Genomic DNA, 23,557 nt, shown 5'->3' on the forward strand with positions numbered 1-23,557 from the left:
AAAAAAAATATAGGAGTGCTGTGGCTTCTGGGAAACGGTCGATTTGCGCTGCGTGAAGGCCAGTGAGATGTGGCGCGAGCGAAAGTGTGTCGTGGTAATGGCCCCGGGCTGCGCAATGCGTCGGTGCTAGCGCCCGACAAATGCAGTTTGTGTCACAGGCAGGCAGCCCATACTCGTTCCCACCTGCTTCTGTGCCGTCGCGCCTACGCAGCGCTCGTCAACACGTGTTCCGCAACAGGTTCCAGTCAGCGAGGGCTCGGCTTTTCTCTCTCTGTCCCGTACACAAAGAACGCGTGGTAGACTCAGATTTTCGGTGTAGATCAGCTGTCTGTTTTGTTTTGATCGAAAAACTGTTTTTGGGTTTAGAGTGGGCACTGAAGAGAAAGATACAAAATTCTAAATGCGTAAATAGTGAATCTTCAGTTGAAAGTAATTTCCGAGAAAAAACACAGTGTACGTTAAATGAAATGTTTCCACGCCGAAGTCTGATCGGCGACTACTCATTTCTACTGGTACTTTCATTGTGTATTGTTCATTCTTGATGTTTGTCGACAGTGTACAGATCCGCTACGCTGCGACCGAGAAAGTTCGAAACAAAGCTTCTTGCCCCAACCAATTTCTCAACCAGCTTTCTACAGACGATTCCGGGCGACCTCTAGTTTTCTAGAGAGAATCTAGAATTTGAAATCGTGCGACTAGACTGCTTGACTAACTTAGATCATGTTCACGCGGGCATCTAGCGAAACGCATTACTTACCAAAAAGAGCGATTTTCGTTTACAGAATTAGTAATAAAGTTCTCTTTCTTTTGACCTCTTTGAAGAAGACTCTAAAAATTACACACCGAGCGAGGTGGCGCAGTGGTTAGACACTGGACTCGCATTCGGAAGGACGACGGTTCAATCCCGCGTCCGGCCATCCTGATTTAGGTTTTCCGTGATTTCCCTAATTCACTCCAGGCAAATGCCGGGATGGTTCCTCTGAAAGGGCACGGCCGACTTCCTTCCCCATCCTTCCCTAATCCGATGAGACCGATGACCACGCTGTCTGCTCTCCTTCCCCAAACCAACCAACCATCTAAAAATTACACCAACACGTGGAAATACTTTCGCCTTATAATGACCAAACCAAGCTATTCAGTGTGTCTCTTATGTAGGAAAAACGGTCTTTTAATTCTCACACTACATATATAGTGCTATAGACTATTGTTTTTAATTGTAACAAGCAAAAAAGAGAAAGTAAAAATGAGACAGTAGATTCGCTCCCTGGGGTTAATCTGTGATCCAGCAAATTATGAGAAACCTTGAATTGCATTAGATTTTGAGGTTTTGTGGGAACCGTAAATTTAATTTCGGTTTTGATTACATTTGGTTTTTGTGTTGCTGAAGTGCAAACGACAGTTAATATTCATTGCAAGATAAGTGTTCTATGTTGATATAGTTATCCCAAATAAGCTAAATCAATTCAAAGCAAGACTGACACTATCTACCAGCAATTTAAAGCAAGACTGACACTATGTACCAGCAAGACTCGTCCTTGTTGCTCGTTGTCATGCACTCAGTGAGAAGTTACTGCGAATCTCCGGATAATATGTATAAACATCCGGCCTTGACAAGTCATACTGTGTCGACTACTTGGTTTATACATACTGAGTGTTTCACAATTCATGTTGCACACTTCTAGAGGTTGCAGAGGGGACTTAGTAGATGATGTTTTACACAGGAACCCATGTCCAGCAACGTCATCCAACGCCCGTACAGAGCATCAAAGTTACAGGCACCAGAGTCTGTAAATGTCTATATACACACAGGATGATTCCGTGATGACGTTACAAACTTTCAAGGACGATGGAGACGGATAAATGTATCAGTTTGAGGTAAGAGTCCCTGTTTTGGAAACGAACGAGTCGAAACTTACAAGCGAAAATCATTCTGATACCTGTGACAATGGAATACGTGTACCGATACTGTTGTTGCTAAGAATGTAGAATTTGCAACTTTCAAAGATGGTAAAATGGATTAAGACAAGAAGAAATATCTAGTAAACATGGGTTCTAAAATGCATACCTGATAAGCTATGAACACTTGTTCATCTTCACTAGTGTGAAACACATCTCCTTTATTGAACAAGGGCTCGTAGCTCTTAGGTATGCATTTTAGAGCTCATGTTTACTAGACATTTCTTCTTGTTTCGGTTCATACTACCACCTCTGAAAACTGGTTACACTAAAAGCTTAGCAATAACAGTAGCGGTACGTGTACTCCATTGCCAGAGGTCTCAGATAGGTTTTCGCTTATAACTTTCGACTCGTTCGTTTCCGGTACAGGGGCCCTTACGTCAAATTGGTACATTTATCCGTATCCATCATCCTTGCAAGTTTATATTATCATCACGGAATCACTCTGAGTATAGATACGTTTACAGGCGCTGGCGCCTATAATTTTGACGCTCTGTAGCGTCGTTGGATGACGGTTCCGGGCATGGGTTCTTGCATAAAACTTCATCTGCTGAGTCCCCTCTTACAACCTCTAGGAACATGTAACATGAATTGTGAAACGTCTCCCATACAATGCATAATTTTTTGTGCAATCATTCGTGGCTCTGAGCACTATGCGACTTAACTTCTGAGGTCATCAGTCGCCTAGACCTTAGAACTAATTAAACCTAACTAACCTAAGGACATCACACACATCCATGCCCGAGGCAGGATTCGAACCTGCGACCGTAGTGGTCGCTCGGCTCCAGACTGTATCGCCCAGAACCGCACGGCCACTCCGGCCGGCGCAATCATTCGTCTCAATAACTACTGACATTGTAGTTTCATAGGAATTTACAAAAGCTACGTCACTTGTTGAATTCTCGGGTTATCAGCCGAGTGGTGGCGTCGTCTTGTCGCAACGTTTCGATGAGTTTCGTACCCATCATCTTCGCCAGAAGATAAGCTATGAGCACTTGTTCATCTTCGCTAGTGTGAAACACATCTCCTTTATTCAACAAGGAGATGATGATGGGTACGAAACTCATCGAAACGTTGCGACAAGACGACGCCACCACTCGGTTGATAACCCGAGAAGAATTCATCAGTGGAATACGCCGAGAAAGACTGGAATCGCATATATGCTACGTCACTTTCCGGCGAAATATTTAATATGTTACGGAAATCGCCCAGCTGTGTGGCCGAGATGTGATATAAGCCGTTAAGCCGAAACCGATAATCTGTTTAAATGAATCTAAATGTATCAAAGACAGAATTCATTGTACCGAGATCATTAACTCTCAGTACAGAGGTCGTCCTCAATCTGCAGGTAGTGCGATCGATTACTGATGGATGAAAATGTCATCACCAGAATTTGACCAAGAAAGGAAGAATAGGTGGACAGTTCTTTATTACCGAACAGTACGAAAGAAAACAGGATACTTCGCAGACTTTCCCGCAGTGTGATAGAATGCGATGTTCTTGAGCCGCGAATCATTTTAAGATGATAAGGTGGAGGACTAATTGGCATTAAACGAGCAGTCAGGGCTACACGACATCACCTTCACATTTTTCCTTCTCTTCAGTCAACAGGCATCCATATAAAACTGTCACATGACTGAAACGCACAAACATTCAACTATGTAGGAGATGTATACACAATAGCAACTACAAGAAGCTAGAGAACAGAAATGACGAACTTTCCACACTTGCAAGCATTTTACCAAGGCGCTCAGTTAGACAAGTGGGGAAACTCCGCTTGAACTCCACACAACTAATTGCAAACATGTACCTCTTCGTCAAGAGTCGAGGAAATGTCAGCCCGCTATATTAACATCAGTCACTGTCTAATGTCGGCGACTAGCTTCACAAATTTAATATCCTGCACTAACACCATAGCGAAAATTGTCTCATTATCTAAAAATAATGTTTTTGTTTCAGATTTGCAAAAATGGCGCAAGTGGTGCGAGTGGTTGTGGATGGGTACTATGACCTAATGGAGAACAAGAGCGGTAAGTACGGCAGACAAAAAGTAATTTATATCCGTAGATTCACTCGCGAAATTTGAATAACATTGCGAAGCGACACGAAATGAATCGATAACATACCATCAGATGTAGCGAAGGCAACTGGATGCCTTCTCTTTATTGCCAAAAGATTCGGTAACCTTGCTGTATCTGTAAAGCACGCGATGTACAAGGCTTTTGCTTACTTATTCTAAGTACTGTTAGAGTGTTTGGTATTCACAAAAAGTCATCACGAAGGATAAAATTGCTTTAGCTGCAAAGCATCATTCTCTGTCCGATTAATCGCCATGGCAGTGTTACTCCAATGCTCGGAAACTTTAATGTGGTCATATTCAGATGTAAGATGGGATCCTTCTCACAGAGTGCTGTTGCACGTAAGAGAACTACTGTTTGGGAGAGAGAGATAGATTGTAAAGCAGATCTTCTCCTGAAATGACATACCTTATAAGGACCACAAGAACAAAACAAGGTGGTCTACTGTGCTCAGTGAAGCATGTCGGTCAATTTTTTCATAACTAGATTCACAAATGGAAGAAGAAAGCTAACGCAACACCAATATAATTTTATGTACCTTACAAGCTTTGTGGATTTTATTTATTCGAGTAAATTCAATCTTTGTATCAGATAAAAAAGGGTTATACATAATGCAGTCCTCAACTTTAGCTTCATGTAAGGCAGCTTCGTAAATAAAAAAAAATATTACTACCAGTATTAACGACAACACGCTGCGTGTTTAATTTGTCATTAACTTGTAACACTCACAATCTTAACTTAAAATCCAATATGGATGTTACCAAATTAAAATAAAATGAAATTTATGTTGAGTAATATAAATACTATGTAGCTTTAAGAAAACAAACTACTTCATAAACATAACAAAAATATCATTGTTTCTTTTTGCAGACCCTCGTGTCAAGGATTGGTTTCTTATGTCTAGCCCTTTTCCTACGCTCTTCATTTGTTTAGCTTATGCGTATTTGGTAAAGAGGCTAGGACCGAGACTCATGGAGAATCGAAAACCTTTCGAGCTCAGAGGAGTTCTCATAATCTATAACCTATTCCAAGTCATATTCAGCGCCTGGCTTTTTAAGGAGGTGAGTACTACGTAACTTAACAAACATCACAAAAAACGGTGGTTGAATTTATGTACATAATGGTTTCAATATTGCCTTAAGGTATTATAAACAATATCATTGACAGCAGATATTGCATTTAGATGCATGTTATCTGAATTCCATTCATATAAAAATAAGACGATGCAGTAATTATCATGATTCCATTCAATCTTTAATGCCAGAAATATGTAACTCCCAAACATAAGTGACATATCTGCAATCCACGCTATCTATAAAATTGTACGAAATGATTACTGTAATCACTGACATCACGATGCACAATCCGTAAAAACAAGGAGAAAATAATTTTTAATACATATCCAGTTTTGGCTAACTATGTAGCTGTCCGTTAGCAGTGTCGTATGCCGAAATGAAGTTCACATTATCAACATGAGTTATTTGTATTTCAGGCACTAGAAGGCGGGTGGCTCAGAGATTACAGCTTCAGATGCCAACCAGTCGACTACTCCAACTCACCGAAGGCCCTCAGGGTAAGCATATTTTACCAGTCTTTCAAATGCCAGTGTATTCACAAGGTTTTATTTAATAGGCTTACAAACGAATCTATTTCCATTGAAAGAATGTTCTTGCTTTAATATCTCGAGAGAGAAAAAATTATGTGCAATCATTATACACCGAAATTATTGTTCATTTCCGTACTGCGATTTATCGATAACATCTTTACATATCATAAAAAGGTAATGAATCTCAGGATTTTACAACACGAGAGAATAAATACAATAACTTTTCTAAAGTGTCACGGTAGTCATCAAATCACTGAAAGAATCAAGTAACTCTGGATAGTAAACATAACGGTTGTATAGTCGCATAATTCTAGGTGGCCCATGACCGTGGCCTTGATTTTTCCCACGAGGGCAGATGCAATCTTGTTATCTAGCGCGATACGTGCAGAGATAGCTGTGCATGGTATTCACACCAAGCACTGTTCCCAGCGAACTTCACAAAAAGAAGAAATTCTATCGAATGTGGAGGTTTATATCTACTGACTTTTCAAACCCAGATATAACAGCATTGTCGGACAGTTGCCATGTCACATGTGTTCCTTGTCAAACGGTAAGTGTCTGAAAACGTTTAGTGCTGCATTGTAGCATATTGAGTAATTAAGAGAAATTAAGTCTACGGTAGGAATTTAAGGAACTGGAACCTGGATAAACTGAAAGAACCAGAGGTTGCAGAGAGTTTCAGAGAGAGCATTAGCGAACGATTGACAATAACAGGGAAAAGGAATACATTATTAGAAGAATGGGTAGCTTTGAGAGATGGAATAGTGAAGGCAGTAGAGGATCAAGTAGGTAAAAAGACGAGGGCTAGTAAAAATCCTTGGGTAACATAAGAAATATTGAATTTAACTGATGAAAGGATAAAACATAAAAAATGCAGTAAATGAAGCAGGCGAAAAGGAATGCAAACGTCACAAGAACGAGATCGACAGGAAGTGCAAAACGGCTAAGAGGGAATGGCTGGACGACAAATGTAAGGATGTAGGAACTGCCACCTACAGAAAAATTAGAGGGACCTTTGGAGGAAGGAGAACCATCTGTATGAATATCAAGATCTCAGATGGTAAACCAGTCCTAAGCAACGAAGGAAAAGCCGAAAGGTGGAAGGAGTATATAGAGGGTCCATGCAAAGGCGATGTTCCTGAGGGCAATATTATGGAAATGGAAGAGGACGTAAATGAAGATAAGATGTGAAATATGATACTGCGTGAAGAATTTGACAGAGCACTGAAAGACCTAAGTAGAAACAAGGCCCGGGGAGTAGACGACATTCCGTTAGAACCACTGATAGTCTTGGGAGAGCCAGCCATGATTAAACTCTTCCATCTGGTGGGCGAGATGTATGAGACAGGTGAAATACCCTCAGAATTCAAAAAGGATATAATAATTCCAATTCCGAAGAAAACAGGACCCGATAGGTGTGAAAATTACAGAACTATCAGTTTAATAAGTCACGGTTGCAAAATACTAACACAAATTCTTTACAGACGACTGGAAAAACTGGTAGAAGCCGACCTCGGGGAAGATCAGTTTGGATTCCACAGAAATGTAGGAACAAGCGAGGCAATACTGACCCTACGTCTTATCTTAGAAGTTGATAGATTTAGAGAAAGCTTTTGACAATGTTGACTGGAAAACTCTTTCAAATTTTGAAGGTGGCAGGAGTAAAATACCGGGAACGAAAGGCTATATATAATTTGAACAGAAACCAGAAGGCAGTTATAAGAGTCGAGGGCATCAAAAGGTTGCAATGGTTGAGAAGGGAGTGAGACAGGGTTGTAGTCTATCCCCGATGTTCAATTTGTACATTGAACGAGCAGTAAAGGAAACCAAATAAAAATCTGGAGTAGGAATTAAAATCTAGAGAGAAGAAATAAATACCTTGAGGTTTGCCTAAGACATCGTAACTCTGTCGGAGACAGCAAAGGACTTGGGAGAACGAGATGAAAGGAATGGACAGTGTCTTGAAAGGAGGCTATTAGATGAGCAAAACGAGGATAATAGAATGTAGTCGAATTAAATCAGGTGATGCTGAGGGAATTAGATTAGAAACTGAGGCACTTAAAGTAGTATACGAATTTTGCTTTTTGGGCAGGAAAATAACTAAGGATGGTCGAAGTAGAGAGGATATAAAATGTAGACTGGCGATGGCAAGGAAAGCGTTGCTGTAGAAGAGAAGCTTGTTAACATTGAGTATAGATTTAAATTTCAGGAAGTCTTTTCTGATAGAATTTGTGCGGACGATAAATAGTTTAAACACGAAGAGAATAGAAGCTTTTGAAATGTGGTGCTACAGAAGAATGCTGAATATTAGATGGTTAGATCACGTAGCTAATGAGATGGTACTGAACAGAGTTGGGGAGAAGAGGAATTTGTGGTACAACTTGACTAGAAGAATGGATCGGTTGGTGGGACACATTCTGAGGCATCAAGTATCACCACTTTAGTACTGGAGGGAAACCTGGAGGGTAAAAATCGTAGAGGGAGACCAAGAGATGAATAACCTAAACAGATGCAGAAGGATGTAGAATGCAGTAGTTACTCGGAGATGAAGAGACTTGCATAGGACAGAGTAGCATGGAGAGCTGCATCAATCCAGTCTTTGGACTGAAGATCACAACAACAGCAAGTCTAAATATCTGGTAATCTAAGTTTTTCAATGCCCAGTAGTGACACCATGCACTAGACACCATAGTTTATACTTCAGTGATACTGGAAAGAAAATGTTCGAATCAGGGTTTTGTATTGGTCAATAATCATTATATGTCCTGACATTTTTCCCTATAAAATGATCTCGTGACCAGAATAAATTCAAGGAAACATCATCAAAGTTTTTTGTCCACATAATTTAACGTTAAAAAAGTTTCCCAGACGTCAATTATGATCTCGGATAGTGACCTCATTTTAGCCCGATATTTAGATGCGAGAAGCAGAAAGACAGAAATATTGTGTGGTTGATAAAGCATTATACAAACATCAGGACTCCGAGCTTTGAGTCTATGAAGCCTTTGGACAAATTTGGAGTTCTCAGACTGTAACTTACTTAGATAAACGAGCACAGCATAAAAAGGGAGATGAAGTATCCTTGTGCGAAATATTTGCAGAATTTATTTTCTTCAATTCCAGGTGCAGTAACGATAGAAAAATCATGTTAAATAATTGTTGATTCATATTACTTTAATGACAGCAAAAACGTATTGCTAAATATTCCTCCAAGATATTTACAGTATTACAGTTCATGCACACGTTTAACAAATTAACGCAGTTGTAAAAGAAAATTGTGTGTTTCCTTTTATCGTCTCGCCTCAAGATCAATTTCTAATTGCAGGTAGCTCGTGGATGTTGGTGGTACTACTTCTCCAAGTTCACAGAATTCTTTGACACTGTGAGTACACTTTGATTATTCAGACTAGTTTCTTGCAACTGACCTATCTTTACTTGTAATTGTATCCTATTGTTTACAAACTTCAGATTCTTCGTACGGGCTCATGGTACACATCTGTTTATCGTAGATAAATTTTTCGTTCAGAGAGATGCTCATTCAGGTGATGTATTTCAGATCTTCTTCGTGCTGAGGAAGAAGAACGAGCAGATTTCGACGCTGCACGTGGTACATCACGGTGTGATGCCCATGAGTGTCTGGTTCGGTGTCAAATTCACCCCTGGTGAGAATTTATTTTTCTTTTTAAAGTTATTAATATGAAAAAATTTTCAAGGAAAAATTTTATGCCTAGTACACTTAAACGTAACTCTTGATTTCAATTAAAGGGAACATACCATGCCGCTTTAAATATTAGCACAGAAAATGACGTTGAGATTTCCCAATAATCTGTGATGAACAATGTAAAGTTTACTGTCAGAGATGAAAGTAACGCGAGCATGAGTCTGAGGAATGGAATCTTGCAAGCGCATTTGTTTTCTTTTCCCAGTCGTCTGAACTTTATATTGCATGTACGTGTTGTAACGGTTTACTCGAAATGCGTCACTATACACTGTGAAAATGGTAAGTCACAAGAGCACAATTAGTAACGGAAACATCACATCTAAAGTATAAAATGAATGAGGGCAAACTAAACCTATAAATAAGACACTCAGTGTCCGTAAGATACACAAATGAATTTCATTATTCATTCTTTCTCTTACACACAACAGCCAAGCGATGTTGTTGTGGTGTCACCGCCAGACACCACACTTGCTAGGTGGTAGTTTTAAATCGGCCGCGGTCCATTAGTACATGTCGGACCCGCGTGTCGCCACTGTGTGATCGCAGACCGAGCGCCACCACAAGGCAGGTCTCGAGATACGGACTAGCACTCGCCCCAGTTGTACGGACGACTTCGCTAGCGACTACACTGACGAAGCATTGCTCATTAGCCGAGCCAATAGTTAGAATAGCCTTCAGCTAAGTCCATGGCTACGACCTAGCAAGGCGCCATTAGTAACATTGCATGTATCTATGGAGTTTCACTTATATCGTCAATAGCGATGTACCAAGGATGGATTAAAGTTAAGTATTACAGAAGCTACGTACTTTTCTTTATAGCATTCATTACGTATCCTGTTTCAGACCTCACGCCATCCTGCTTTAGCTTAGCGCGTGCCTTTCGGCTACTTCCGTGGCGTGGCTGTCTTTCTACGCCACAACAGTTGTCACAATAAAACCATTGACTCGCAAGTCGCCTATATGGTGTCACCTACAAAAGGATTTGCAATACGGCGGCCGACCTCCCCCGAATGGGGCCTCCTGGCAAACAATGCCATACGATCTTTTTTTTTTTTTTTATCATTTGGGTACACACTGTTCAGCCAATTGGAACTAAGGTTTCCTTGCATCATACAGGTGACTCTCTAAACGGTATCTCTGACGCCACGGCGGACAGGGGAAGCGGAAAAATATCTTAAATGTGCAACAAAGAAAAATTATTCTATATTGCAGCAGGAACGAACCATCCACGAAACTGTGGTCAGTGCCACCGCTTAAAAATATCAGTACCTAAGATCAACGTCTATACTCTGCATACCACTGTGAAATTTTTGGCAGCTGGTACTTTTCATAGTACTACATATTAGGGTTTCCTGACGTTCCAATCACGTATGATGTGGAGAAAGAATGATCGCTCTCATATATGCCTCTGTGAGCTCTGTGCTTAGTCTAACCTTGTCTTCGCAGTGAAGCCGAGTAAGTAGGCTTTGGCTGGATAGGCACTCTCTATCTTTAGCGCGTGCCAGTTCAGATTTTTCGGCTTTTCGATGACGCTCTACCTGCGAAAATTCGTACTGCACGTCTTTGTATGACTTAAATACCCTACCTGGCATTGATCCCACACATTACAGCTGTGCTACAGGACAGGTAACAGGAATGTTCTTTAAACCTTATAAACAGTTTGCATCTTCCCAGTATCTAACCAGTGACCCGAAGTTTGTCAAAATGGCTCTGAGCACTATGGGACTTAACATCTTAGGTCATCAGTCCCCTAGAACTTAGAAATACTTAAACCTAACTAACCTAAGGACATCACACACATCCATGCCAGAGGCAAGATTCGAACCTGCGATCGTAGCAGTCCCGCGGTTCCGGACTGCAGCGCGTAGAACCGCACGACCACCACGGCCGGCCGAAGTTTGTCATCTGCTCAACCTAGACTGACCGAGTGTCATCATATCATGTCATACCCCCACTACCAGGTATTTGTATGAGTTGACTGATTCCAAATGAAACTCGTTGATACTATACTCATAGGATAATAAGTTTCGTGTTTTGTGAAGTGCACAGTTTTCAATTTCTGAAAATTTAAAGCAAGTTACAAAGCTTTCCACAATTTCAAAATCTCAACAAGATCTGATTGAATATTTATGAAGCTTTTATCAGATAGTACATCATCATATATATCTGCAACATCTGCAAACAGTCTGAAGTTACCAATAACATCGTCTCTCAGATCGTTAACATACGACTTGAACGGCAAGGGTCCCAGCACTGCTCTGACTACGTTTATTTCATGTTAGTGTGCTAGAGACGAATCAGATACCAAAGATACAAGTCTCTCTCTCTCTCTCTCTCTCTCTCTCTCTCTCTCTCTCTCTCTCTCTCTAAGCACATAAATAAGATTGAAAAGTTGCTGAGCTATGGGACCACACACACACACACACACACACACACACACACACACACACACACACACACACACACACACAAGCGAGCTTCATGACAGAATATTAATAACCAAGTTATGTTGTGTTGCAGGTGGCCACAGCACATTTTTCGGGCTCCTCAACACGTTTGTGCATATCGTCATGTACACGTACTACCTGCTGGCTGCCTTAGGACCGCGATTCCAGCGTTACCTCTGGTGGAAGAAATACCTCACCGTCCTACAGATGGTAAGTAATAATCGTAAAGGACAGGCATACATTTACGTTGCACGCCGAACCTTAATAGTCACTGAAGAGAGTGAAAGACATTAGGTACGATGCCGTATTTGTGTGTCGCAACGCAGTTGTAATACAAGCTTGTCCAAAATATTGTGCAGGAGTTACTATTGTCGAATCATTTCCCATGTCCATCATTCATAAAAGAAAGTGTTACATGAATGTGGCATAAACGAACAGATGTAAATGTTGCTAATCCCTTACAGTCAGCAGAAATGGAATAATCAGAGTAAAATGTTACGTAATTTGTTTCCCTAAAGTAACAGAGGGTTAGGTGACATTTATATGCATTAATACGCAAATTTCCACTACTTATTAGTCAGTGCTTTGGTGTAAGAGAAAGGAAAATAAGTCTATGAATTTTAAGTTTTTTCCTTTCATAGCATGCAAAGATCGAAAAACACAGTATCTCACACAGACAAGACACTCGTTTTAGTATCTTTTTCGTTTCAAACCGCTACCTTCTTAAGTCTTTCTCCTCCTATTAGAGAACAGGTCTCAAAAATCGTAGCTTTTCGCGGTCGATGTCAAATTAATAACAAAATTTTATGCACATGTGATCGCATCACCATATGAAATAATTTAAGAACATTTTCGCTCTTGTTGGAAGCTGCCTTAATGAGTGCGAGTCTACCTAACGACGGCTGTCAGAAGCAACAGCCGAAACGTCGAATTTTATTTTTCATGATGAAACGCTCACACCCTTAAGAGTATTTAATTAAACATGTTGTAGATGCTTGTATTTAAACTGTAACAGAGTTAAACATTATTCAACGCCTTCCAAAACTGTTTACGATAGTTGCATCCCTAAACAGTGTGATACAAATGAAAAGCAATGACGCACCGCTTCATTCCTTAAAAGCTGTTGGCCTCCGTCAGTAGAACACACAGGGCACTGACGCGTGGCAATTGGCGCAGCACGTATATTTCTTATAGCACGTGCGTTACGGTTTGGTCCTTTCCTCTGTCCTCATGTTGACAACCTTAAATTGGAAATGCAGCGAGTATTCTTGCTATGTTAAATGCAGAAACGCTGAAGTCATCAGACAGACAAAAAATACAGAACACTCTGAAACCCCTAGCCTGAAATATGTATGGGTACTGATTTTAGCAAGGTGATGAGTCGCTTATCTGATAACTAGTAAGTAAAACTTTTTGCGTCGAAGTAGCTTCTTTATCTTTGAATAATGGTGAATTGGTTAGTGACAGATCAAAAATAATGGTTTCACAATTTTCCATTTACTAGATATCTATTGTTTTAAAAACGCCAAATCGCCATGGTGATTTTCCTAAATAATACAAAGCAGTAAATTAAAATGTTTATAGCGAGCTCTAAACATTATCATTTAAAAATGGGCCTATATTTGTTAGCTGAACAACGAAACAAGAATGACACAGTGTAAAAGATAGATATAAAGGCTTTTAGAGGTTTTCTTGGAGTAATTGGTAGAAGATAAGTTTCCAGATGTCCAGACGAGGTAGCGATTCCATTTCTTTTTGCAGATTATTCAAGGCAACTGATGAAGTCGTTTCCGGTAGGTGCTGCCGACAATAATCTTAGCTCACTGCTTAATTTGTAACCAGGAAGCTAGTTCTTTTAAGACAACCGCCTATATCACCAAACGAAAACAACTACGTCAGTTATCAAAATAATCTGGAAAACATTTGGAATTTTCCATCCAGTCAGACACCAGGAAGTATATCTTAGGTAAATGCCTTCACAGTTGCTGTTAGCATATATAAAAGAGACTGACACACAACTTGCAGCTTGATGGAATTTGCATTAACACAGCCTCTGACAATTTAACAGGTGCAGTTCGTGTTGGTCATGGTACATGCCTTCCAGCTGCTCTTCATCGATTGCGACTATCCACGCGCCTTCGTCTGGTGGATCGGAATGCACGCAGTGATGTTCTACTTCCTGTTTTCCGACTTCTACAAGCAGGCCTACAAGAGGAAACCACTGAAGAAGGTGAGAAATTGAACTGTCGTATAATGTCGTGTTGTCAGAGTAAACACTGCCTTCTAGTGGCTCCTAGTATTTTAGAAGAAAAGTAAACGGTGAAACTTTTCTCCGTGTTTCAGCAGACTATGGAGGGGGAGGAAGAGGAGGTGCAAGGAGGGGTGGGAAAAAGATTAGACGACTATTCCAAAGTAATCAAACAGTTGACCAGAATAATATTAAATGTACTATTTGTGCTGCATTATTTAGACCAATCCCTCATCGCCTGAGCTGCGGATTTCGATCTGTGACTGGACGTTTGGGCTGAATAAGTTTGTGCCTTGAACTTTATTGTTCACAATAAATTAGTTTTTAGGTATTTTTCACGTGAGTCCAAGCAAAATCCCTGGTCTCTCGTCGGATTTCAGCTATTTTGTACTTAAATTTTTAGAAGTGAGAAATGAGATGTGCAATTCTGTTATTAGGTAACGGATTTCTAGCATCCTTTTTGAAACCAAGATCTAGAACTTTCCCTACGTCAATACGCATTAACGGTAGTAAAATGTAATTTTGTTCCTATGTTACACTGTCATGAAACCTGTCATACCTAAGTTCTTAAGAATTTATCGTATTCTGGAGCAGTGAAATCCGAATATCCGTATGACAGTCCAGATTTAGTTTATTCGTGGATTCCCCAAATCCTATGAGACGAATACCATGTCGGTTCCTTCAAAAAAGGGTACAGCTGATTACTCCCATACCTTCGTTGAACTGAGCCAGACGTTGACGGAACGATGAACGATAACTCTCCTTCTAGCCCCTCCTTCCAGTAACCTGAAGTGAAGAGAAGACACTGACCATCAGTGAAAACAGCTGCCCCGCGGAGGAACAAATAACAGCGACGACCTCGAAATACGTAAATACGCTCAGAACCGCTGAACATTAATAAGTCTCATTTTGAATAATACGCTGGGAAGGAAGTGACATCAGAGGCGAAAAAACATGTCTCGATCTGAGGGGTAAACCTGTCAGCCAATTTTTCCGGGTGTCGTATAAAAGGAGAAAATTATATAACTTTGGCATGTTAATTTAGTATAATATCTTTTGTTTCTGTTACTACTTTGCTACTTTTGAGGAGTTCATTTCTCTTTATCATTGTTTGTTAAGGCGTAAATGACACAAGAATGAATGTGACACCCCGGCCAGTTGACAGCATGAAAAGCCGCCGTTAATCAGTGCCATTGCAACTAGTCAGCAAGTAAGGACTGATGTGAGGCTACGGCACGCACGATGTGAACAAGAAAACGGAGTGGCCAGTGTGAAATTTTGTGATATCAGTAACACAACAAATGAGTGATAAAATCGCATGTGGACGAATGTGAAACTGGCATCTAAGAGCGTGACGTCAGAGCACGTATCCATTTTGTCGATTGCATCACTGTCGCACTTTTCCCTTCGATTTGTCAAGCTGAGGAAAGATAAATAAGGAAATAAAAACCACAGTTTTGAATATTTTTACCTGACTCTGCGTTAAACGTCAAGTTCCTTGACGTAGTAGGCAAGCCAGTTTGCTTATCTTCGAACTCTGAAGTAGTGGGCCGTTGGGAGGAGACTGGAGACGTGCACATATGTGCCAGTCTTCTTACCGCCTGCACAGATGAAGTGAAGCCGTCATAGCTCTGGAAAGGAAGCGCGAGAAGTGACTCGGCGTGTTCTTGTGAGAATGACAACCGCAAACCTGTATGTATGACGAGTTTTCATAAATCTACTATGTTTGATGTTTCTGCGCTTGCGGTGTTGACAATAAGTTACGCAATACGAATGGGAGCTTAGTATCAATGGTGCATAGGCGAAGAGAGTTTCTGCAGGCGAGGTCACGGTGTGCTTGCGACATACCACTTTCTGTTGTTCTGGCGTCGCTGCCGGTAGATCCTTGCATAAGCAATTAGGGCTATCACAGAGAAATGACGCAACGCTGGCCGTAGTTGCCAAACATGCCCCGAAGGACGTCAAGAGCCAGTCATTCACGAAATGTTGCCCATATTTTGTTTCATTACGGGAAGATTACTGCGCAAAAGCCTCACTACGATGCATGATATTGTTGTCTTTACCTTCCGAGAACAGCGACGATCAGTTTAGTAAACGGCAATCTAAGACAGAACGTAATTAAACTACACCCAATTCGTCTCGACAGTATTAAAAGTGATAGTAATATACGTTGTGGTGTTAACTGATGCGGTACGATTTCTCTCGTATTGTCATATCGCAATGAATTGCAACATAATGCACCAACTTCTATTTGACAGCAAGACGGCATTTACTTATATTTACCATAGTTGAGTGTTAACTGAGCAGCCATTCCTGTAGCTACAGATAAAAATGCGAGAAATAAAAATGACAGAGTATGCCAGCTCTGTCAATGATAGAGGGAGGCGGCCGCGTTCGCAGAATTACCTTCTTACTAATGAAGCTATAAGTAACAGTAGTGAAAAGATACGTGTAAAATACTTTAAACTTTGCACCTTAGATGCCCTTAAAATCCGTAGAGACAAAGTAGAGCGTAGCCCATACTGTCTGACTTTACGTGCTTACACGATTCAATAGTGGAATCACGAGAAAGCGAATAATGCTTGGGTTTTCAATAATAATTCTTTTATTCATTTCATACCGTTTGAATATGGTTGTACGAAGAAACTTTTAGGACAGTTGCATTTGGAACAAGACATCGTATTCTGAGATTTTTTAGCTCAGTGGAAACTTTCACATATCATTTCATTGCAATGGGAACAATAACATTTATTCAACAAATACTGTTGTGTTGTAGGGACTGTGTAGACGTTAAATGCTGATTACTCCATCGTGAATAGGGAAAAGAAAATCTGGAATGATTTGGAAGCACGCCAGCTCGTTCTGCATTTCATACTGAACAACATGAAATCGGATTCTTCGTTTGTGATTAGCATACTGTCTACAGTCCGTCTCAGGGTGCAGCGAGAGCGGACACCGGAGTGAACTGCTGATGGTAAACACCTGCCGCTGACGTGTCGTTCACCCGTCACTCTGCTCGCGGTTCGGTTAGAGGCAGCCTGCACTCCGCACTGCGACGTAAACAGAAAATCGACGTCGGAAAGTCCCCGCGGACACGTGGAAAAGTCACCTGTATCAGGACTAGTGATGCTTTGGCTCGTAGGTAAGCGGAACCGGTCGGATCGTGCCCGCCGCCCGCGTTGCGAAACGAGTTTGTGCGCTCTGGAGAACAAGGACGGCTCGGAACGCAATTCCTCCAGCAGAATTTCCTGTCTATCGGCCATATCGATGATGTTAAAGGCTCCTTGTAGAATGTGGTAGAAAGCACAGCTGCTGTCCATTTTGTTCCATTCCTTACCTGTATTAGCAACACCTGTTTATATACGCAAGTACCCGCTACTTGCAGTAGGAAAATATTTTTAAAAATTACTTTTACGTGACACTAATAACATTTTAATTCCACAATATCTCATTTGTGAGTACTTCCCACCGAAATGACGCAGTTACTTGAATCCAAAATACAGATGACAATAGCACTGTTCTTCCACTGTCTTCCCTACATGAGCGTCTCTCCCTCCCTCCCTCCCTTTTGGCCGCTTTATGGCTGTCTGTCTCACTCCGCCATCTACGTGTGAAGCTGAATCTTTGCTAAGGAAATGGGTTCTCATTTTCCATTTCTACGACCTCTTGGTCGATAGGATGTTCGTCCTTTATTGTCTCTACACGACTGATTCACATGCCCCCCCCCCCCCCCCCCACCGCTGCCCAGTAGTGGAATACCGAGCGAGGTAGAGGAGTGGTCATCAGACTACATGCATTAGGACGACGGTACAAATCCTCGTTCGACCATCCACATTTAGGTTTCCCGTGGTTTTCTTAACTCACTTAAGGTAAATTACCGGATGGTTACTTCGAAAGGGCACGGTCTATTTATATCCCAATCTTTCCCTAAAAAGAGCTTGTGCTCCGTCTCTGACGATCTCACTGTCGACGGGAAGTTAAACTCTAACCTTCCTTCTATCGTACTGGGAATGTTTACATATTTACTTATAAGCTTACAAATATATCAAGCTGCATAGCAAAATAAAATCTTAGGTAGCAAATACTGAGAGTGCTTTTACCATAAAAGCGAAGCAGTATCATATGATTGAATAAACAAGACTCAATAAAAAAATTATTCTTAAACGTTTCGATGTTCTTTTTTACACATATCATCACTATCATAAAGTCTAGCTGTCAGTAATTTGAACCTACGCTATCTCGAGACAGCTCTCTCTTTGGGCCTCGAACATGAAAGTAAACACAGAAACACAAGTTGTGGTTTGTGAGAAATCATGAACTACGTGACCTCGCTATTCCTTCCTCCCCTTGTGTGTCTTACGGAGATGTAACAAGATAGCGCTAAGAAACGAAGGCAAGAGTAGACATCCTTTCCCTTTCTTCATAAAATTACCTTTTGGGAGAGGCTGACAAGATTCTTTTGTTCCGCTGTTCTTTCTAACATATGCGGTTTGTTGTAACTCCAGTAGAACTAAAAGACTTTCACAGTCTTTGAAAATATACTGATACAAACGAAAGTAAATAGGATGATAATGAAAACTATTTTTAACTTCATTCAATTATTATACCATCACTCATTATAGGTTTCTACAGTATTAGCATATAATATTACTAGATTCTAGTACGTGTGAAGCTACTTCCCCACATAATCTAGTGTACGAAATAAATGTCACAAATCAGTCTTAAACTACAGCTTAACCTGCTTAACGTAGCAATCCCTCCTACTGTAGAAGGAAAATTTGTGATCTATTTTTACGAGAGGTGTTCGATAACTAATGCAACACTTTTGTTCTGAAACTAGGTTGGTCTTATGTAGGATTCCAGCACACCATATTATTCCGCACTCTTTGGGCCACAAAACCCCATTTTTCAACATTACCTTTGTTCAATGTGACGCCGGCCGCGGTGGTCTCGCGGTTCTAGGCGCTCAGTCCGGAACCGCGCGACTGCTACGGTCGCAGGTTCGAATCCTGCCTCGGGCATGGATGTGTGTGATGTCCTTAGGTTAGTTAGGTTTAAGTAGTTCTAAGTTCTAGGGGACTGATGACCACAGATGTTAAGTCCCATAGTGCTCAGAGCCATTTGAACCATTTTTCAATGTGACGTCCTTACGTCACCTTAATGGGAGAACCTGTTTACCAACATGGTACCGCTCTACTGATCGACGTCGGAGCTAACGTCTTGCTGCATCAATAACCTCCCCATCATCCACGTACTGCATCCCGTGGAGTGCATCTTTCTTTGGGCCATACAGGTGGAAGTCGAAATGTGTGTGGGCGGCGACAAACACAGTGGGCACAGACGTTTGAGTATCCCAACTGGTGGACGAGTGTGTCAGCACTACCAACAGAGACGTCCAGTTAAACAGCGAGGTGTCTGACTGTGATCTGTAGATCATCTCGAATGAATGTGTCCGCACGTTCCAACATTGCAGGAGTCACAGGTGTGCGCAGCCGGCCGGCAAGCGGGAGATTGGACAGATATGCACAACCTCGTTGCGATGATGACACACGCCATGGCCCAACGCCACACAGTGCTTTTGTTCACTGCCAGGTCTCCGTAGACATTCTGCAAGTTCCTATCAATACCTGCGATGCTCTAGTTTTCCGCCAGAAGACACAAATGACAGCTCTCTGATTGGAAAACACCTCTGTTACAGATGCCATTTTGGAAGCTACGTAAACCGACGCCACCTGCCCGAACTTCATGAAACAGTAGGGCCTGAAGCGGGAATATTCACGACGTCCCACAAGAAATTTTGAATTTTTTTTCAAGCTAAATTGGCCGAGAAAAAAGCATTACTTATTGAACTCCCCTCTTATTACCATTTTTGACTTAAGACAGTGAAACTTGGATTTTTAATGTGCAAAGTAGCATCTTGGGAGACAGGAGAGACAGTAAACAAACAAATTGATCAGGGGACAGACTACATGTAACTGTGAAGGCTGTGAAAATGAAATGAACGTAGGCGGGACTTGTAGTCTGTCTAACGGATGAAGTAAGTTCGTTGTTGGATTCCAAGAGATAACAAAAGACTGAGCCTGCTACATAACTGATGGTAGATAGATAACATTGGAAAACAAGCAGGAACAACATGGATGAGTATTGCTGAAGGCTGTAATGTAATGAAAAGCCTAGAGGAGGTCTTTAGCTACTAGTAGATATCGAATTTCTGATAAAGATAGCATTGCGTTGCTTGCGGTGTAACGAGGTAACATTTCCACTGTTTCCAATTTTGATTCAAGCCTTTTTCTTCGTAGGTTCCGCTTATGAGGAATCATCCGTTTGTAGCATCTGGTCGGTCGCACAGCCAAACGGACTATTGGAGTGTTTTCTAATTTTACACGAATTACTTTCTCAAATAATGTAAAAATTTCGTATGTATTGTTTCAGGTGGTGGAGTCGAACCATACAAAACCCGTGTGCAACGGCAACAGCAACAGTTCCAGCAACAACAGCAACAGTTTCTACGAACAGCCCAAGGCGGCGGTGCAGGCGGGCTATACCACCAGCGAGCTTCGAAACAGGGCCTTCATCGACCAGAGCTAACGCGCCTACGCCACCGAATCTCCCATCGCCTCAGGCTGCACACCGTCGGCTAAGAAATGCGGACTTGTTTGCGCGTGTGTGGCTGTCTGAGCGCCGTGGATGCGTGTGAAGACTGCCCAGCTCTGAGAGACAGGCGCTCACATTGAGCCTCCGTATACGTGGGACAACTCACAAACAAATGACGTCTGCTTCTCTGTGACTCCGCAGCAGGACAGTTCTTCTCACTCTCATACTGGCGACGAAGTAGCCGCTCACAACTTTTTCTGTCATGTTCAAGTGACAACAATTATTTGCTGAGAAGCTGCATGCAACTTTATCGCTCGCTCTTTCACAGTGCATCCGATGCGCGTGTGGCATTCAGACTGAACTAAAGAGTGGTAACTGAAGTAATCAGAAATGCTATGTAGCCTCACCACTCGTGTAGGGCAACTCCGTTTGTTGGGCTGTGCTGGCAGAATAGATGAGAAGTGTTACACCTGATTACAATGTGTAATTGGGTTCGATGGAGTGGAAATGGACATTGCTTGTCGAGTACTGCTACAGATGCGGCCAGCAGGCCGCGTTTTGTGACTTATCGCTGGTCGGAATACTTGCCACAATATATAAAGGGATTTCGTTAGATCGACATCGCGGGTGAAATGTTCGTACAGTTGTTTTACAACGTGACGATCACCGCCATCCCAGTGATTTAAAAATCGTAATGTCGTAATCGTAGCTATTTCTTCCATAGGTTTCCTCATGAAAACAACTTATATACTCTTAAGGAAAGCCCCTCGTGTTTCTAGTACAAAGTTACCTTCTGTCAACATACACTTGCCGAGAATTTAAAGCCGTTTAATCCCATCAATATACCAAGTGCAAAATATTTGTAATTCCTTGAAGTCAGCCCTGAACTTGCTTCGGAATAATTGTATGTACACGTTGAATGTTGTGCTAATGAGTGACATTATTCACTGTTTGTAATCGCTTAAGAGCACTGTAACGGAATTCGATACTCAGCTGCTGTTTAGACTGCGACACAACTCGTCACTGAACAGATCACCACAAAGGCGCTACGACAGCACATTGTGTGTGTGTCTTCTTAGACCCCTAGAAGGAAGGAAATCTTTCCTGCAAATCTGTGTTGCTTAAATGAGCTGTAACTAAACTACTGTGATGTTATTTTTAAAAACATGTAGAAAGTATATTTACGAAAATTACCTCAAAATGAAGGTATTTTTAACAGTTGTGTAGCTTCTTCTCTCATGGCTATATATTATCTGAGCGTAACAACTAGAAACTAGGAGCACAGGGGATGTTTGCTCTGCACGATTTACACCTCAGAGTGTGTGTGTATTTTTGTTAAACGTTTTCAATTGGATAAGTCAACATCATGAGTACACATATCAATATTTTAACTCAAATATGTGTGTATAATTAACGCATTTAGTCCCTACAGTTTTTATGTTTCAAGTAATTATTTGCGTCGATTGACAGGAATTCATTCGAAATAAATTTTAGAAAACTTTTCTAAAAATTTGGACTTAAAGGATATGAACTGTTATCGCTCGTTTGGGATTATCACTTTTATACTGCACATGTCAAAACATTGTGTAATATGTCATTGTGTTGTGAAAATATTCAAATATTTACTATTTATTTATGTAAATCGTGTTTCATTTGTTTTTCTCGATCACAATACACATCCTGATATCCTTTATCAATCAAAATACCATTTATTGTTTACTCCACATAATACAGAACGTAAATCACAATAAATTGCTCTGAAATATCAAAGGCCCCACAGAACCGCAACAACAAAGCTAAGATTTCCCATATGGAAGAATCTTCCGCATTAGAGATAAGTATACCATATATTCTAAGTAGCTTTCTTTACCCGCACATGTAATCAGTACAATCACAATACGAGCATCTTCTTTCAGGTTTCCTGTATTTTAAGTGTTTTCTGGAATATTTCCACATATTTAAGAAGACAACTACTATACTGACTGAACTATTGTTACAAAATCTAAATGGTCTAAGCACAATATGGCATAATAGTACTGAACTTGAATGGCTGGCAAACTTCGCTGTAGTTCATATCGAGAGCACGAACTAAGGGAAACATTTCTTTCCCTTAAATGTTATTTAGGAAGCACCACATTATTAACTGGCATAACCTTTACATCTACATCCATATTCTGCAAGCCACTGTGAATCGCATCAGCGAAACGGCATTCTTTTTAGTGTAAATGATAGGCGAGAGCGAGCAGACAGCATTCAATCGTATTCCGTTAGCATTCGCAGGTGCTCGCTCGTGTTGCGCTAGATGTTGATATTTCCGCGTATCATCATATGAGTTCGCGTGCTCTTAGCATCGGCGCCCAAAGCACATTGAGCATTCGTCTGCTGTTTTTAATGCGTACTGTTTTTATTATTGAAAGTAAGTTGCGTGAGCGATGTAGTGGTCAGCAGAGACTGTAATATTGTTAATAGAGGAATATAGATATCACAGGTCCTTATGGGATCCAAGATATACACAGTACAAAATGCTGAACAAAAGGAGAGATGCTTGGTAGGAAACTGTCATAGAGCTAAAAAGTCCTGTTGCGACGTGAGAAATTCATGACCTGCTTCCATGAATTGGAACCGGAGGGAACAGGCACAACCTTTTTTATTCCTTTCTGTTCAAAAGGAACAGTGCAATAAATTTCCTTGAAATTAAACGAATACGAATATGTATTTCTTATGCTGATAAATGTTAAATGAAAAATGTACGAAACATCTTGTCATAATTGCGGCTTACGTTCAAGGTAGTTGTAATTAGATCACAAATTTATCTTTGTTATTTTAGGAACTTACGATGTAATAACCGTATAAATGAAACTCGTCTTTCCCTCGCTTACGCTATCTCCGCTCTAACAAAAAAACATG

General features: G+C 41.0%; 1 protein-coding gene across 2 annotated transcripts in view; it reads left to right on the plus strand.

The window, feature by feature from the left end:
- The window catches only part of LOC124721351 (elongation of very long chain fatty acids protein AAEL008004-like), an 80,229-nt gene extending 58,004 nt beyond the window's left edge, over positions 1-22,225 (plus strand). For both annotated transcript variants that reach the window (XM_047246274.1, XM_047246275.1), the window contains exons 2-9: positions 3,916-3,986; positions 4,905-5,095; positions 5,527-5,607; positions 8,966-9,022; positions 9,197-9,302; positions 11,882-12,018; positions 13,877-14,038; positions 20,489-22,225. In XM_047246274.1, coding sequence (XP_047102230.1) covers positions 3,926-3,986; positions 4,905-5,095; positions 5,527-5,607; positions 8,966-9,022; positions 9,197-9,302; positions 11,882-12,018; positions 13,877-14,038; positions 20,489-20,644 — 951 coding nt within the window. In that variant the 5' untranslated portion in view covers positions 3,916-3,925 and the 3' untranslated portion in view covers positions 20,645-22,225. The remainder of the gene's footprint in view (positions 1-3,915; positions 3,987-4,904; positions 5,096-5,526; positions 5,608-8,965; positions 9,023-9,196; positions 9,303-11,881; positions 12,019-13,876; positions 14,039-20,488) is intronic.
- Positions 22,226-23,557: the final 1,332 nt, after the last annotated feature.

The sequence above is a fragment of the Schistocerca piceifrons genome, chromosome X (genome assembly GCF_021461385.2).
Source record: "Schistocerca piceifrons isolate TAMUIC-IGC-003096 chromosome X, iqSchPice1.1, whole genome shotgun sequence".
Lineage (NCBI taxonomy): Eukaryota > Metazoa > Arthropoda > Insecta > Orthoptera > Acrididae > Schistocerca > Schistocerca piceifrons.